Raw genomic sequence first — 14,724 nt, 5'->3', positions numbered from 1 at the left:
CCTCCTGGCTCCATCCTCCTTTCAAGTAGTTGCAGGCATAACGGAACCTGAACGCACCGCATCTCCTCACCTGCCCTTAAATTCAGCAGACTTGAAGGCTCCAAACTCCAGGACTCACCAACATCCACCTGAATCACCACGTGAAGCTGCACAACACCCATTAATTTATTTCATGGTTGATGCCAACCAATGCCAGCTCTGCCTCTCAGCTCAAAATCAAGGACCACAGCAAATGGTGTGTTCAACCCAACCTATTCCATGGCTCCCTCTTGCTGACAATTCCACTTCACTTGCTGCTGCGGTCGCAAGGAGTCAGCATCACACTGGAGTCAAGGTTAGTGTGGGCTCCTAGTGTGGGGATGCCAGGATGAGAGCCAAGATCAAGACCTCAGACAAGCCTTTTCTTTCTCAATGAGGTAGGTGGGAGATGACTACCCAGAGAGAGCTACAGATGTGGCCGCCAAGCTCTTAGAACCCTCCTCACCTCACAGTCAGCGTCAGAGGCTCAGGGGATCCCTTCACATTGAACTGGAATTCCTCTGTGAACTGCCCCACGACACTGGCATTGAAGGAGATCCAGATGGCCTGATGATCAAAAGGCAAAAGCATGCCCTCCTGGGGGCCAAAGGTGAAGCAGGAGCCCAGAGCTCTCTCCGGAGGGACCACGCTGAAGGGCGTCTCAGTAACTCCTCTGTTGAGCAGGAACACCTGCAGCAGCAGCGAGAAGGCAACATGGAAATACATGAGGAATCCTCTTTGCTTACAGAAGGCTCACTTCTTTTCTAGTTTAGCAATTAACATCTGTAAAAGGCAGAAGATGCTGAGCGCTGCTGCCAAATACAACAGGACGAGTTCTGCCTCGGGGTTTTTTTCCATGCAAAGCGGGGATAACTTCACACAAATAGAGCCACTCTGGGCTTATTCCCCTGACACAGAGCACTCCACTTGACCTGCAGTGCCAAGCGCCTGCTCAGCACCACCAAGTTGATTCAGACCCATCCCACAGCTCCACGAGGCTCGCTGCTGCCCGGGAGCCATCCGGATCCACCCCATGCCCTGCGCCCCGTCCTGCTCACCCTGTAGCTGTGGCTTGAGCCAACAGTCACCTCCCCGATGCTCAGCTGGTCACAGCTGAGTTGGACCTGGGGCCCGACGCCTTCCCCGCTGATGCACAGGGGCAGCCTGGTCTCACAGCCTGTGGAGGGAAATCTCTGTGAGTGCAATTTCCTCTGCTACGCGGCACTTTCCAGGTTGTCTCAGTGCTGCTGCCGGTCCCTGGGCTGGATGGAACCAGCTCTAGATGCTCCAGGAGAAGATACGGGACCCATCTCGTCCCTCAGGACATACGCCTTGGGGCTGCTTTCTCATTTCTAACCAACCCCCTGGGCCGGTGTCTCAGAGAACCACAGAATGGTTTGCGTTGGAAAGGACCTTAAGATCATCCAGTTCCAACCCCTTGCCATGGACAGGGACACCTTCCACTAGAGCAGCTTGCTTCAAGTCCCGTCCAGCCTGAACTTGAACATTGCCACGGGTGGAGCAACTTCCTTGGGCAGCCTCTTCCAGTGCCTCACCACTCTCACAGGAAAGAATTTCTTCTGTATATCTAAACTAAATCTCCCCTGTTTAAGCTCGAACCCATCAGCCCTTGTCTTATCTCTCCAGTCCCCGATGAAGGCTCTCTCTCCAGTCATGGGAAACCAGCCTTCTCACTGAGCAGATCACATAAGCCATAAATGTACTGCTAACGTGCACATCCCTTGGTGCAAAGGCAACCGAGACCTCAAGGCTTACAGCTAAACTCCAAGGTGGGTCCTTTCCCTTACATTTGCTAGAGATGACAGAGCACAAGATCTTCAGTCTGAAGGCTGCTCTCAGCCACTGAAGCAGCCTAAGGTGCCTGAATCCTGGCTCAAATTTTGGATGAGCTCTCACTGCCATCCCAGCCTACTCTGCACACAAAGTGAGCAGCACGAGAAGGAGGAGAGAGCCACGCCACAAAGACTCATCTTGGAGGTAACTGGTCTACAGAGGCCTGGTGCTCCTTCACTAAAGCTGTGTTGCAAATGCTGGCAAAGCCATGGCGGGAAAGCTTATTCCTTCACTGCTTGGTCACTTCTGGGATCAGGAAGGCAGAGCCAGGCATCCTGAGCCCTGGCCTCCGACAGGAGACCACAGGGAACCATGGGGACAGCGGCGTGTGCCAGCACTGCCCTGTTGAGCCCTCCAGAACTACATGAGGTCCGAGTGGGCTGGAAGAGTGTTTCTACCTCCTCTGTGGGAACAGGAGCAGGAGGAAAGAGCTGTACCTGAGATGTCACAGTAGACTGTCTCTTGGTAGACTCTGGCTTCTTCGGGCTTAAAGATCACATTGATTTCAAGGGAAGAATTGGGCAAGACATCTCCCTCCTGAAACAGAAGTGACAGCAAACCATTTATCTTCAAACATCACATTCTTGTTTCCACTGCAGCCCTGGAAGCCTTTATTTAGAGCATCAGCAAAGAGCAAGGAGCAAGCAACGCTTGCCAACAGGATTTACAGGAGAGCTTGGAAGCAGCAGCTTCCAAAGTCCCTCGCCTTTACTGGCACCCGGAAGGGACATTTTGTTCCCCTCAGAAGAGACTGAGCTCTTGCTCGCGGATTTAAGTCTGGGCCACGCTACCAGTTTCTGCAACTCTCTGCTGCTCTCGCAGAGGATCCTGGCACTGGTGCTCAGTCCCAGGAAGCCCTGCCACACATTTCAGGAGGCATCCCTGGTTTCTATAGGCTCTCACTTCCTGCAACTGGTTTAAGGAAAGGCACCTCTCAACCTTACATGGGCTGCAGGAGCAACCAAGAAGAGAACAGCAGCCCCTTCCTCGGAAAACAAAATAGAAAAAATAAACTACTTTCACCCACTGTAAAAGAAAGAAGAGGTTGGGATTATTCCAGGGTTTACTCCAAGACGAGAAGGGATGCTGTGCTGCTCAGACAGCAGCCATTCTTCATCTCAAGACCATGCAAATACTCAGAAGGCAGGCTCTGGCTGATTGAAGGCCATGGGGTTTTTGCTGGCATCACCAGGAAAGTGAGCAGTTTTCTCTACCTATCTGCAGTAGAACTCAAAAAGCCCGTTTAAACCTGCCAGCCTCGTGTCCAGGCTCACAGATGACACTGGAAGGGAGACTCAGACGTGGTATAAATCCAGGTTTTAGGAAGGGATTGCTGTGCTTGGGCTCAATTTGGCCTCCTTTCCACCCAGGACCATTGCATTCTGCAGGTCAGTATGTGAACTAACAGTGCACCAGTGTCCTTTCTTCAGCCCCGCGCGCTACGTGGGAATGTGTCCTTACGGAGAATAACTGATACCTCTGAACACTGTGAGGACACTCATGAAGTGCCCTTAATTCACAGCCCTTGCAGCAGAGCCCAGCCTGGGGTCGGCTCTTGCTGCTGTTCAGAAATGCTTTTTGCAATAAGTGCCCCTAGCCTCACCAGAAACCGGATGTCTCCTCTCTTGGCACATCAAGCAGCTGATGTGGGATCTGCCAAGGGACCTCCTTCAGAGATGAGAAGGAGGAGGAGCAGCAGGAAGGGAGGTTCTCAGCCATCACTTACCATGGGCACAATGGTGAAAATATCACTGCAGAAAGGCATGGAGCCTCCCTGCACCTCTGTCCCCTGGTTCTGGGAGCTGCAGATGGGAAGGGAAGGGTGTTCTCTGAGAGGGGGGACCAGCCCGTGCTCCGTAGGAACATCAACCAGCTTGTCCTCTTCCAGCCTCTGCAGCCTGTGCCATGGGAGAGACGAACCAAGCAGATAATTGAATAAGCAGCAGATTTGCAAAGCCTGTCGTGTCAGTGCACGAGCAGCAAAGCACTCGGCGAGGAAGAGCAGCAGCTCAGCACAGGGCTGACCCTGAGACACAGGCTCCCACATGGATCCCATTACTGCCGTTCTTCCCAGCACAGCAAGGAGTTTTACTCCTCACTGACGAGCTAACAAGAGGTTTCTTAAAGCTGGCAGCCCTCAAGAAAAAGCCTCCTGCATTGGGAGGGGAGAAGCAACTGGCTTTCAGCTGCTCGTTACCAGCATCACACTTTTCCCCTTCCCTTTTGCACCCACAGGGGTGAGGAGACAGTATCTGCACTGCCTTCCACCAGAGGATCCCGGTGCACTTCCAAAGCAAAGCAACGGATTTGGGCATCCCATCACTTCAGTGACACAAATGGGTTTCTGAGCATGAAAACAGAGGTGCCAAGAGACGAAGGGACTCTGCCCAGCATCACCTAGTAAAGAAGTCAGGACCAGCATCTCTGAATGCAAACCCTACGTGGAATCTTGAACCACCTCATCTTTTCCCTCGTTTTGGCCTCCACTGCAGAGCTGTGATGCACTTGACCTCTCCCTTTATTGGCGGCTGCAGCAGAAATCATTCTAGTGTTTAAAGACCACAAGCGGGAGATGAAAGGGGAGCCCTGCTGCAGAGCGGTTGCTCCTTGCTGGCACACTGCTGTCCCCCCTTCACGCTCCAGTCCCCTGGCCATGAAGAACCAGCGGGTGACAGCACTGGGGGACCAGGGGAAAGCTCCACGTGCAGCAAATCGAGGCAACGCCGTGTGAACGATCATCACCCAGCTAAATCCAAACGCAAAGAGAAGGGAAACAGGCAAGGACGTTACTTGCTGCACACACACTGAGCCTCGCGCACATGCTGTGCATGAGGAGGGCTTCCACACACTGGCATGAGCAGCCCTCAACTCAAGCTCCGTCAGCAGGCCAGAATCACATCCCCAAAAGCGCTGCAGGAGGGACACCTTCTTTTGGGGTCACATCCCAACACAGGCTCCTGCACTGCCTCCTCTCAGGAAAAGGCCCTCTCTCCTCTGAGATCTCAAAAGCTTCTCTGACAGCAGGACGGTGGCCTTGGACCATCCCCAAAACTACGAGTAAGGAGGAACCAAGCGTCGTGCTCAGAGTCAAGGACAGAGACTGGCACGACAGCAAGTCTCATACGTAAAAAATCAGGTTGAAGTGAACTCTGGGGAAAGCTGGTGGCTTCTGAGGGGACAGAGGATCACCCAGGGTCCAGTCCGAGACAGGCAGGTGGGGAGAGATGCTAAAGAAATGGTCCAGGGAAGAATCAAGGCAAGCTCACGAGATTTTCTTTTAACTCAGTGCGTTTGCACAGAACTCACACACTGTGTCATTAAAAACAGACAACCGTGGAAAACTAGTTCTGGCCTTTGAGGCATTTCTGACCTAATTACGCTGAACTTGATGTGCTCAAAGCCCTTGAAAAGTGCTGCAGTTCAAGGCAGTTTCCTGATCAGCTCTGGGTTCAGACTAACTCCTGTATATCTGCACCCATCTGAGCCTGAGAAGTCGCACAAGGATTGCCCAAGTCACATAAGCTTTAAAGTGTCATTTCCAGTTCATCCCCCCAGGCTGTGAGTGTTTCTCTGCTGCCTGAAATGGCAATTTCAAAGCTTTGCCAGAGACACCCTTGGAAGAACCTGCCCCATCTCTCACCACCACGACGACACAGGTTGCTGAAGTATCACAATAGCTGTGCCACCTGCAGCTCTTCAGGGCTACTGCTCAGTGCAGTCCCAGGTACCGAGTGCTGACACCTTCCTCAGCCTCATGGACCCTCCGTAGTGCACGGATCTCTGAACTCAATAGTTTGCCGCTCCCAAACGTGAGTTTGCCCTCTCAGGCAATCCAGTGATTGCACTCAACCTTCTCTCCCCCAAACATCATCCTCAGCTGTAGCACGGCTGGGACCGCAATGGCAAGGGTTAAGCTCCACGCTGTGCATGGGTTTACGTGCCCTAATCCGTTCAAAAGCCCCAACAGCCCTCTGAGACCGTGTGTTAGTTTTCCCCTGGGGCATCTATCTTTCTGAGACGAATCTCTCAAACAAACCTCAGCTTCTGCCGCTCCTCCTCTTCCTGATCAACAAAACGCTTCCACTGGAAGTGGGCCGTGATGGCACTCTGATTGTGGATGACCAGGGATCTTAGCTTTGACAGCGTGACAGAAGTCTTCTCAACTGTCAAGGAGCTCTTGTCAAGCCTGATGTTGACATTTACAGCTGTTCCACAAAGGCTTTTGTGAACATCTTCACCTGGAACAAAGCAAAAGCAAGTCTCGCCTCATCTCACTTGCTGACGGAAGTACAAGGAATAGAGCAATCTGCAGGCAACAGAAGAAAGAGCTGCAGTTTTGAGCTGCATAAGCAGTTCCCCGGATCAGGACACTTAGCATATCCTGACAGCTGCACATGCTACAGCATGAGGATGTCCTGGCACCACCTTAGGCACCTTATTTTGGGGGTCGTTCGTGGAGATGTATCTTTTCAGATGTGCCCGGGTGCCCTTTGGGCTGCCATCCCACTCAGGTCACAGGGAATTCTACATCCAAGTCACTCAGGGACGCTGAGGAGCACCACCTCAGCCATGCCTTGCCCAGGGTCTCCTGCAGGCAGGAGATGCCCCCAGTGTCGTGTCATCCTCATCTCCTGGTCCTGAAATACTGGGCATAGCTCTGATCTCAGAACCCAAGCGGGAGCATTTGAAATGAAATGGAGAAGGGCAGAAACAACAATGGAAACTACAGAGCAGCTTCTGTGCTGAGCTCTGCACTCAACAGGCTGCTACTGGGCCCTCGGATCCATCTGCCAACTCCTTCTTTGGCTCCTGCTACGGTCACAGCCAGGTGCCTCACCACTGCCCGCACATTCTTCCTTGTCAAACGTGCTGCTGTTACCACTTCACCACCGGAGAAGTGAGTCCCTTCACTAGGGTAAGTGTCCTCTGGAAGGCTGGAGACTTACTTCCAGCACCAGAGCAACACGCACAGCAGCACAGCCATTTCAAAGTGTTTCTCCAAGGTGGTGTTCACGACCTACCTTCAGACATCATTGCACCCTCACATTACTGACTCCAGCCAGCCCTAGCAGCAGCTTGCTCATAAACCTCACCACTAAAGAACTGCTGCTAACAAGGCGGTTTCTACAGAATCATTCCCAGGCTACAGCAAAGCTCAGAGCACCCTAATGGCTACCGCTGCCACAGTTACTGCTCCTCCTGGTCACAAGTCCTCAGCATGGCCCAGCTCTCAGCACAGCACCAACTGTACCCATGCAGCACATCACAAGAAGAGGGTCTCTACCTCAAAGGCCTTCCCGGGAACTGTAACACAACAGATCGGGATGAAAAGCAATGACCCGTCAGGAGAGCTCTAGGGGACAGGTTGCAGGCTCTTCAGAGAGCTCTCTTGCACGTTAAAAGCCATCTCCTTTTCAGTCAGGCTCCCTGCTGTGAGTTCTTCTGCAATGGAGCACCCAGAATATTCGCCATCGCCCCCGGTGCACCGTGCGCAGGAAGATCTGCCTGCCTTGTTACAGGCTGAAATATTCCAGCACAGGAATATCTGGCAGCCAGCAGGGGAGCTTTGCTCTACTCAGCGTGAAGGAACCTTGCAGAAGGGATTCAACAGGACAATGAAGCCACCAGATGATGACAGACAGCGCAGACAGCGCTCTGTTTCGAAGGACACACGGAGGGTGCACCACGCGCTTACCTGTGTCATAGTGAACGATCATTGGACTCGTATAAACACCGGTCTTTGGTGGGTGGAATTCCACCGTGACTTCCATCGCTTCTCCAACGCCAAGAGTCCCAATGGAGGGATCCACAGAGAAAGGGCTGCAACACAAAGAGAGAGATCAGGACTGTATGGGAGATCCGGGCCCTCCGTTAAGTTTGCAGTCTAGTTCGCTTCAGCTCACTTGTGCAAGCAAGGAGCAAGCAAACCACAGTCGGTACAAGAAAACCAGAACATCCAGGATCAGAAATAGAGCGGGTGACTCTCCCTGCTGAAAGAGAACCAGACCTCAGAAGATCCCGCGGTATACCACGACCCCAGCCCCCCACACTCTGCACCCAGTTCTCAGTTCTCAGCTCTTCACCTCTGCACACGTGCAATCCAGTTACTCAGAATTCTGCTTTTTTGTGTAGTTCACTTAAAACTTTCCTAATGCTTCCCATTTCTTTATTGCAACTTGGGACTGAAATAGTTCATTGCCGAAGTTCGGGAACTCTTAAAACCCTTGTCAAGGAGCTCTCAACACACGCTCTATTACCCAGTAGAGTAGTTGGCAAGCGCCTTGCAAATAGATGCTAGACTTCACTGGGTATTTACTGTGGTGGTGCCTCTCACCAGCTCATTGCTTGCCTGTTTCTTGAGGCTGTGTTTGGGATCCGTGACCTGAGCCCCTCGAACTGTCCTCTGCCACACAGCACCTTCTTCAGCAGTCAAGCTGCCTTCCTACCTTGCCTCTTCCAACCCAACAGCATCAGACCTGCAAGATGCTGCGTTGCAGACACCACTGCAGTGTAAAACTTGCTTGCAGAGCTTTCTCAAAACACTGCAAGCAATGGCAAACCCCACGTGTCCTGCCCATCTCCAGCACCTCAGATGCTCTGCCTCCTTTTTCTCACAGTTTACAAGCCCATGACCACGCAACAGCGTTTTGCGCAAGGGATGAGCTCCTTTACCTCAGAGTGGTGATGCTGTAGCAAGCCTCCCGCTTCCCCACGTTGCGCACCAGCAGAGTTTTCTGGGTGCTGAACCTGACTGGACACTCGGAGAAGTTCAGCTGCTCAGGGAAGTCCAGGCTGGCTCGGGCACCTATGGCTCAGATAGGCACAAAGAACTTCTCCCTCTCTGTGATGATGATAAGCTCGTCGAAATAATCCTGCAGGGAGAGAAACAATCTCAGCACAGTGCCTTTAGCACCATGCCCATGGCAGAAGAAGAGCTGCTGGTTTCTGTGACTCTCACAGTAGCATTTGGTAATGTACATGCACTTTTTACCTTCATGGCCTTTCATTACAGATTATTTCACAAGCAGGGGCAGCCAGGGACCATGGGGCAGATCCTCTTTAGTTTCTACAGGCATGCTGCCCGAGGGTAGGCCAGAGTATTGAACTACATTTAAGCAGCAAACAGAAGATGAGGAAAAGGCCATGCACAGGCAGCAGACTCTCAGCCCTGAAGCCAACAGACGTTACGTTAAATATTCCACCACTGAAGGGGAAAACAGCCTGAAACAGGCAAGAGCCTCCAGCCTATGGGAGCACAACCTTCACCCCCAGGAAAGAGTCTCCCCCAGGTCTAGATCCAGTGCAACTCCACTGAACGCAGGCCACTTCTTCAAAACCCACACCACATGCCTGCTTTGGAACCCAACCCTGCAGGTTCACCTTCCCCTCAAGGCGCCATCTCTCGGGACCTCCACTCTCACCTTGTCCTCATCAGGTCTGAAAAGGATGCGGTAGGTTGAAGACATGCCCGGTGCTACCTTATAGTCCTCATTACTCGGGCTGATCAACTCAAAGTAAGGAGAGTTCCCCAGGATGACGTTCAGCAGACGAGGAACCTGCAGGGAAGACACAAGTAGGATTTTGTCGCTTGTGGAAACATGAGAAGGGACCAGGACAGGCCATGTGACATCCTTCCTTACCACCTTTCCAAAACACTTTTAGCTCTGAAGCTACACGCACGTAACACACGAGGGTGGACTTGAATCCCTTCTGCTGAGCTACACAGCTGCAGCACAGAGACAGTAGGAACAACACGCCCTGCTCTGAAGGCAGCAGGAAGGAGATGCAGTACCTCAAGTCACCTGCGTATTCAACAAGCCCAAAGAACATGCTTGCTTCTGCCTGCACACATCCATGCAGTCATACCTCTGGAGGGGGAATGTATTATCTGAAGGCAAACCAGCGTGCGTTATACGGGGAGGGAAGGAAGTCACTTCTGACACACCAGGGTGGAGCGGGGTGGTCAAGCTGCGGTGCTAGTCATGGCGGTGGACCAGCAAGAGAAGCAGACCACAGACACTCTGGGCTTCCTGAGAATAAAAGCTTACCTCAAGAGCAAAAGGACGAGCGCAGGAAGACAAAAGAACAACCCCAGGAAGAAGCAGATGGCTAAGAGAATTTAAAGGGGGCCTGCAAAGCAGCAAGGGAGATCCGTAATACAAGGAAAGGCTGGTGCAGAGATGAGAACACCCAACGTGCCTCTACGATGGATACCACAGGCACGGAGACAGCAAACAGACATTCTCTAGCACACAGGCAGCAACGCCCCAGCACCCAATCTCATCTCAGAAAGCATAACAAGGAGACTTTGAATGGCAGGCAGCTCCACTGATGAACACGACGAGCCTTGGAAAAAATGGAGGCTCATTCTGCACCCCTGACCCAAGCCTGGTGACCCATGGCCAAGGCAGCCCTGGACGCTCTAAACACCCTTTGCTCCCACCAATGCCCTGGGGCAGCAAGCTCCAGGAGCCCATTTCCCACTGCAGCCACACGTTCTGGTCGCCAAGTCCCTTGGCACGTGAGCCCAGGTGGCAAAGATCTTCAGCAAGAGCCACCCAGGATGCCTCTGAGGCTGCTGAGGAGCAGCCTGAAGACAGGAAAGCAATTCGACAGAAGTAGGCAAGAGCAGTAAGCATAGAGTGCAGCACTTCCATATCGGAGTGAATACAGAGCACCTATTGGGCTCGATTACACTTTGCCTCTGTTACACATTGCTGCTAGCTGCAGTTTTAGGGGGTAGACAACCTCAGCTACCACGCAGGATACATCAGTAGGATTCCGAGGAATGTGGGAAACTCGTGAGACAGAGCACAATGTTCCTTTTCTCCAGGACATGACCAAAACCCAGCAAAATTAGAACATAATGAACTCTCTTGGGATTAGCATCTCTATCTTTGTGCATTTAAATATGCCAAGGGTTTTCCTTAGAGCTCATCTGCCTTTTACACCAGGGCTCTCCAACGCCTGAGGTTTTACCAGCTTCACAACTGATTCATTTTGGGTAAAATCAACAGTTCACACACTGCCTCCCCTTCACAGGGCATAGAAATCCCAAGCTGCAGCTGTTACCAGTCTATTACGTTTTATTGGGAATGGCACCAACATCAATGCAGGTGTTGTTTTCCACTTGGGAAGCACGAATAGAGCAAATTCACTGTTTGCCTCTTTGCTGGTACTTGGCAAAGGCAAACATTCTGAGGTGCTGCACGGATGAGGGAGCAGCTGAAGCCAAAAGGCACAGTGGGAATGAAGCAGAGCAGTAGGAAAAGAGAAGCTGAGGCCCATTTTAATAAGCAAAGGGCACACCTGCAGCAAAGATTGCCCAAAGTCACTGTGAACCACACCAGTGGTGTCCCTTGGGCATAGGTACCCACATTGCAACTTCCCAGTATGCCCAAGCTACACCAGGAATGACACAGTACTCTCTGGGAGTAACTGAGGGACCGTACCTTCATCCTTCCTTGCCAAAGGCTCTTCCATGCTCTATCACGTCCCTGTAAAACCTGTTATCTCAGGAGATACTCTGACTTCTCTTGCTGTTCCTCCCCCTACATTAAGCCCTGACGGTGTCACTCCTTTTGTCCCCTCCTTTGTTTCTCCCAACAGGGAGATTTGAGGAGGGCGTTAATTCACCTGCACACTTCCACCTCCCCCCCGCTCCCCGCTGTGCCCTCCTCTCACACACACGTCTTGCTCTTTCTTACACAACCGGATCCTGAATTACGCCTGTTTCTCACCTTTCTCTGCTTCCAGCACACTTCCTCTTACGTACCAAGAGAATCCCTGTGCGGAAGAAAGCGCTCCGCGACAGGACGTTGAACTCAGCCCCTTTCCTCCCTCCTGTCTTTTCCCACCAGCTTGCTCTTGGCACATGCCTCACTGGAGCAAACGTTTCCCCAGCTGAAATTCAAAAGGTCTCCATTTCCCCCTCTACAGCAGAGCAGAACAAAGTTGCTGCCACTTCTCAACTTCTCCCTGCTCATTCTTCTTAGGAAATCTCAACAGGATCACAATCTTTCCCGTTCAAGTTGGAGACCTTCAGGAGCACATTACCCTGCCTGTGCTGGGATTCTCCAAAGAGAAAGCACAGCCACGCTGGCTTAGAAACACCTGAGCAGAACCGAACTAAGCTTAGCAGGAGCCTCAAGTGGCACCTCAAGTCCTTCCCTTTAACTGCTGCTGCTAAGCCAGCCTGTTTCCCCTGCTCTTCCAAAACACCCAGCCTGGAGTGCTAATGCCAGGAGTTACAACTTACTCCAGCACAAAGTGGAGAAAACTCAAGCCCTGTGCTTTGACACGGAGTTGCACACAGGGGGCTCAACAGGCTGAGAGAGGGAAACATGCCCTGCCAGAAACCAAGATTAACCAAGGAGCCACCGGGACATGGTGCACACTCGCGGTAAAGCATGACAGCAGGCAAGCACTGCCCAGCCCTCGACATTCCCATCAGTCCAGGGCTTTCAAGGGGAAGCATGCTGGCTCAGAAAGCTCCTTTGGCTTAGTTACCACCAGTGCGCGGCCAAAACCAGCGGCAGAATCCCCAGCATGGCAACATTTCCCCCATCTTGCAGAATCACGCTGCTGAGACATTTTATTCTGGATGCGCTGCGCTGCAGCAGGTAACTTGCTCTGCTGCACACCACGTGAATTCCACTGCTCTCCTCCTCCAGCCCACTGCTCAGCCTCCACAGCCCAGCACTTACCCTGTCGATGTTCCTCAGAGCTAGCGCCGCTATGTAGAACTGGCGGGGAACGTAGTTCTCAAACACCACCTCGGATGGGAACGGCTGGAACAACCTCTGGTCCAGGCCAACTGCTGAGAACTGCAGATGCAAGACAGAGCAGAGAGAGCTTCAGCTGCTGGCAGAAAGATTAACGAATGAAGATCCCACACTGATCTCCAGTAAATACAGTCTCTTGGTGAGTACATCTGCCCAGCTCACACTAGGAGATGGGAGCCCACCCACCTCCGCTCTCAGCTCACAAAACGTTTCTGGACCATGTTGAGCAGCCTCAAGCTAAGAAGCTCTTTTGCAGGCTGTTTCTCCAGGCTGCCTTCTCCAAAAGGCAAAGCAGCGCCCACCTCCAGCAGAGCCCTCTGCTAAGGGGCTCACTCAGCTCCAGACGCTTGCTGGAACAGTCACGAGCACTCAGGGAGCAAGCAAAACCCAGGAGTTTCCAGGAGCCTCCACAGGAAACAATTTGCAGGTGAACTTCCCTCTGAGACAGCGAGACTGAGTCCCACGCATCCCAAATATCTTTTTGGTTTTTTGATGCAGACCCGAGAAACCAGTCGGAAGACACCAGTACCAGGGAGGAAAGGCCAACAAGAAAGTAACAGGGCAGGAGGGAAACAGACAAATGAGGTGAATGCTGGATGGGGATGAAGTTTCAGCTGAAGTCTCAGCATCACGGGGCAACTTGAGCTAGACTGCAATTCGTATCCCCTTTCCCCACGAGCTTTAAGTTGATGCTTCACTGTATTCTCTTACTGCTCGTTTCTTGAACACCGCTGCAGAAGCAGCTCTGAAAAATGCACGCAAAGACCAAACGCTGACCCAGCAGAGGCAGTACTTGGAGATAATTCCTCCCTGCTTGCTCTCCCCTCTCCCAGCTGCACTGCTGTCACTCGAGAGACACAGGCAGCTCTCCCGCTTCTCCACAAAAGCCACGCTCAGGCCGAGCCCAGTAGCTGTAGCACTGCCAGTTATTTGGGCGCCCGTCTTACGTGTTCCCACCTCCTGTGCTGCCTGGGGCAACCCGTAACCGATGTGCTACATCAGGTCTCTTGCTGGCAGCTTTCTGCTCAACAGCCTACCTCAGTCATCCACCCACCTGGACTGTGTGTTAGACTGAGCAGTCCTGCAAGAAAAGCAGCTTTGAACATCCATCTAAGAGAACACTGATCCAGGCAAAGCGCATCCACTCTTCTCTGCCCAGCAAAACCCACCCACTGCAGCAGAGGTTCCACTGCCTTTGTGCAGACCAGGACTTCAATGGCTCATTGGAGAAATGTGTTTTTTGCCTTTCCCCCAGCACAAAGAACTCCACCACCACCAGTTGGAAATGACAACAGGACCTCATCACCAAGCTGCTTGGGTAAGCTGGAGGCAAGGCTGCCACAAGCACGTGCCCTCTTCAAATGTCACATCAAACGGCAAGGAGAAGAGCAGGGAAAGGCTACCTTTTGATGGGAGACTTCACCCATGTCCCGAAGCTGGGTAGCCCGGGGCCGCCTCATCTCCCGAGGGCTGGCCAGCCTCTGCCTGGTGGTGAGAGACTCTTCTGCCTCTCTGACCAGCTTCGGATTACGAGATGCTACCACTCTGCTCTGGAATCCATCCGCCCTTCTGGAGGACATCATGGGCCGGGGGGTCTTGCCACTGGCCATGTCGCAGAGGTCGCCTGGAAGAAGCAACAGTTGGACAATCCACAACCCCAGAACCTTAAAACCCTGGACCCATGGAACCCTGGAACCCCGCAACCTCAGGGAAGGGCCCTTAAAACTCACCCAGTTCCAACCCCCTGCCACGGGCAGGGACACCTTCCACTAGGGCAGGTTGCTCCAAGCCCCGTCCAACCTGGCCTTGAACACTGTCGGGGATGGGGCAGCCACAGCTTCTCTGGGCAACCTGTGCCAGGGCCTCGCCATTCCTGGCACACCCAAAGGACACAGCTGTGTCTCCAGCCTCTGGCATCCTTCCTAAGCGGAGAACACAGGGCCTCCCCACCCTCACTCATGATTAGACCATATTTAGGCTCCATTCACAGACGTAAAACCCCACAACAAACAGACCCTGAGCCAAAACAGCCTTTTGCTCTGGGGGCAGTCCCACGAGCCACACAGAC

General features: G+C 52.7%; 1 protein-coding gene across 1 annotated transcript in view; it reads right to left on the bottom strand.

Annotated features, from left to right (window-relative positions):
- The window catches only part of LOC136005873 (hydrocephalus-inducing protein homolog), a 42,213-nt gene extending 27,947 nt beyond the window's left edge, over positions 1–14,266 (bottom strand). Inside the window, 7 exon segments of the mRNA XM_065663766.1 lie at positions 490–708; positions 5,920–6,110; positions 7,568–7,692; positions 8,545–8,744; positions 9,294–9,428; positions 12,579–12,698; positions 14,060–14,266. Of these exon segments, the coding sequence (XP_065519838.1) occupies positions 490–708; positions 5,920–6,110; positions 7,568–7,692; positions 8,545–8,744; positions 9,294–9,428; positions 12,579–12,698; positions 14,060–14,266 (1,197 nt within the window).
- Positions 14,267–14,724: the final 458 nt, after the last annotated feature.

This window comes from Lathamus discolor, chromosome Z (assembly GCF_037157495.1).
Source record: "Lathamus discolor isolate bLatDis1 chromosome Z, bLatDis1.hap1, whole genome shotgun sequence".
In the NCBI taxonomy this organism is placed as follows: domain Eukaryota; kingdom Metazoa; phylum Chordata; class Aves; order Psittaciformes; family Psittacidae; genus Lathamus; species Lathamus discolor.
This window is presented reverse-complemented; position numbering and strand designations above follow the sequence as displayed.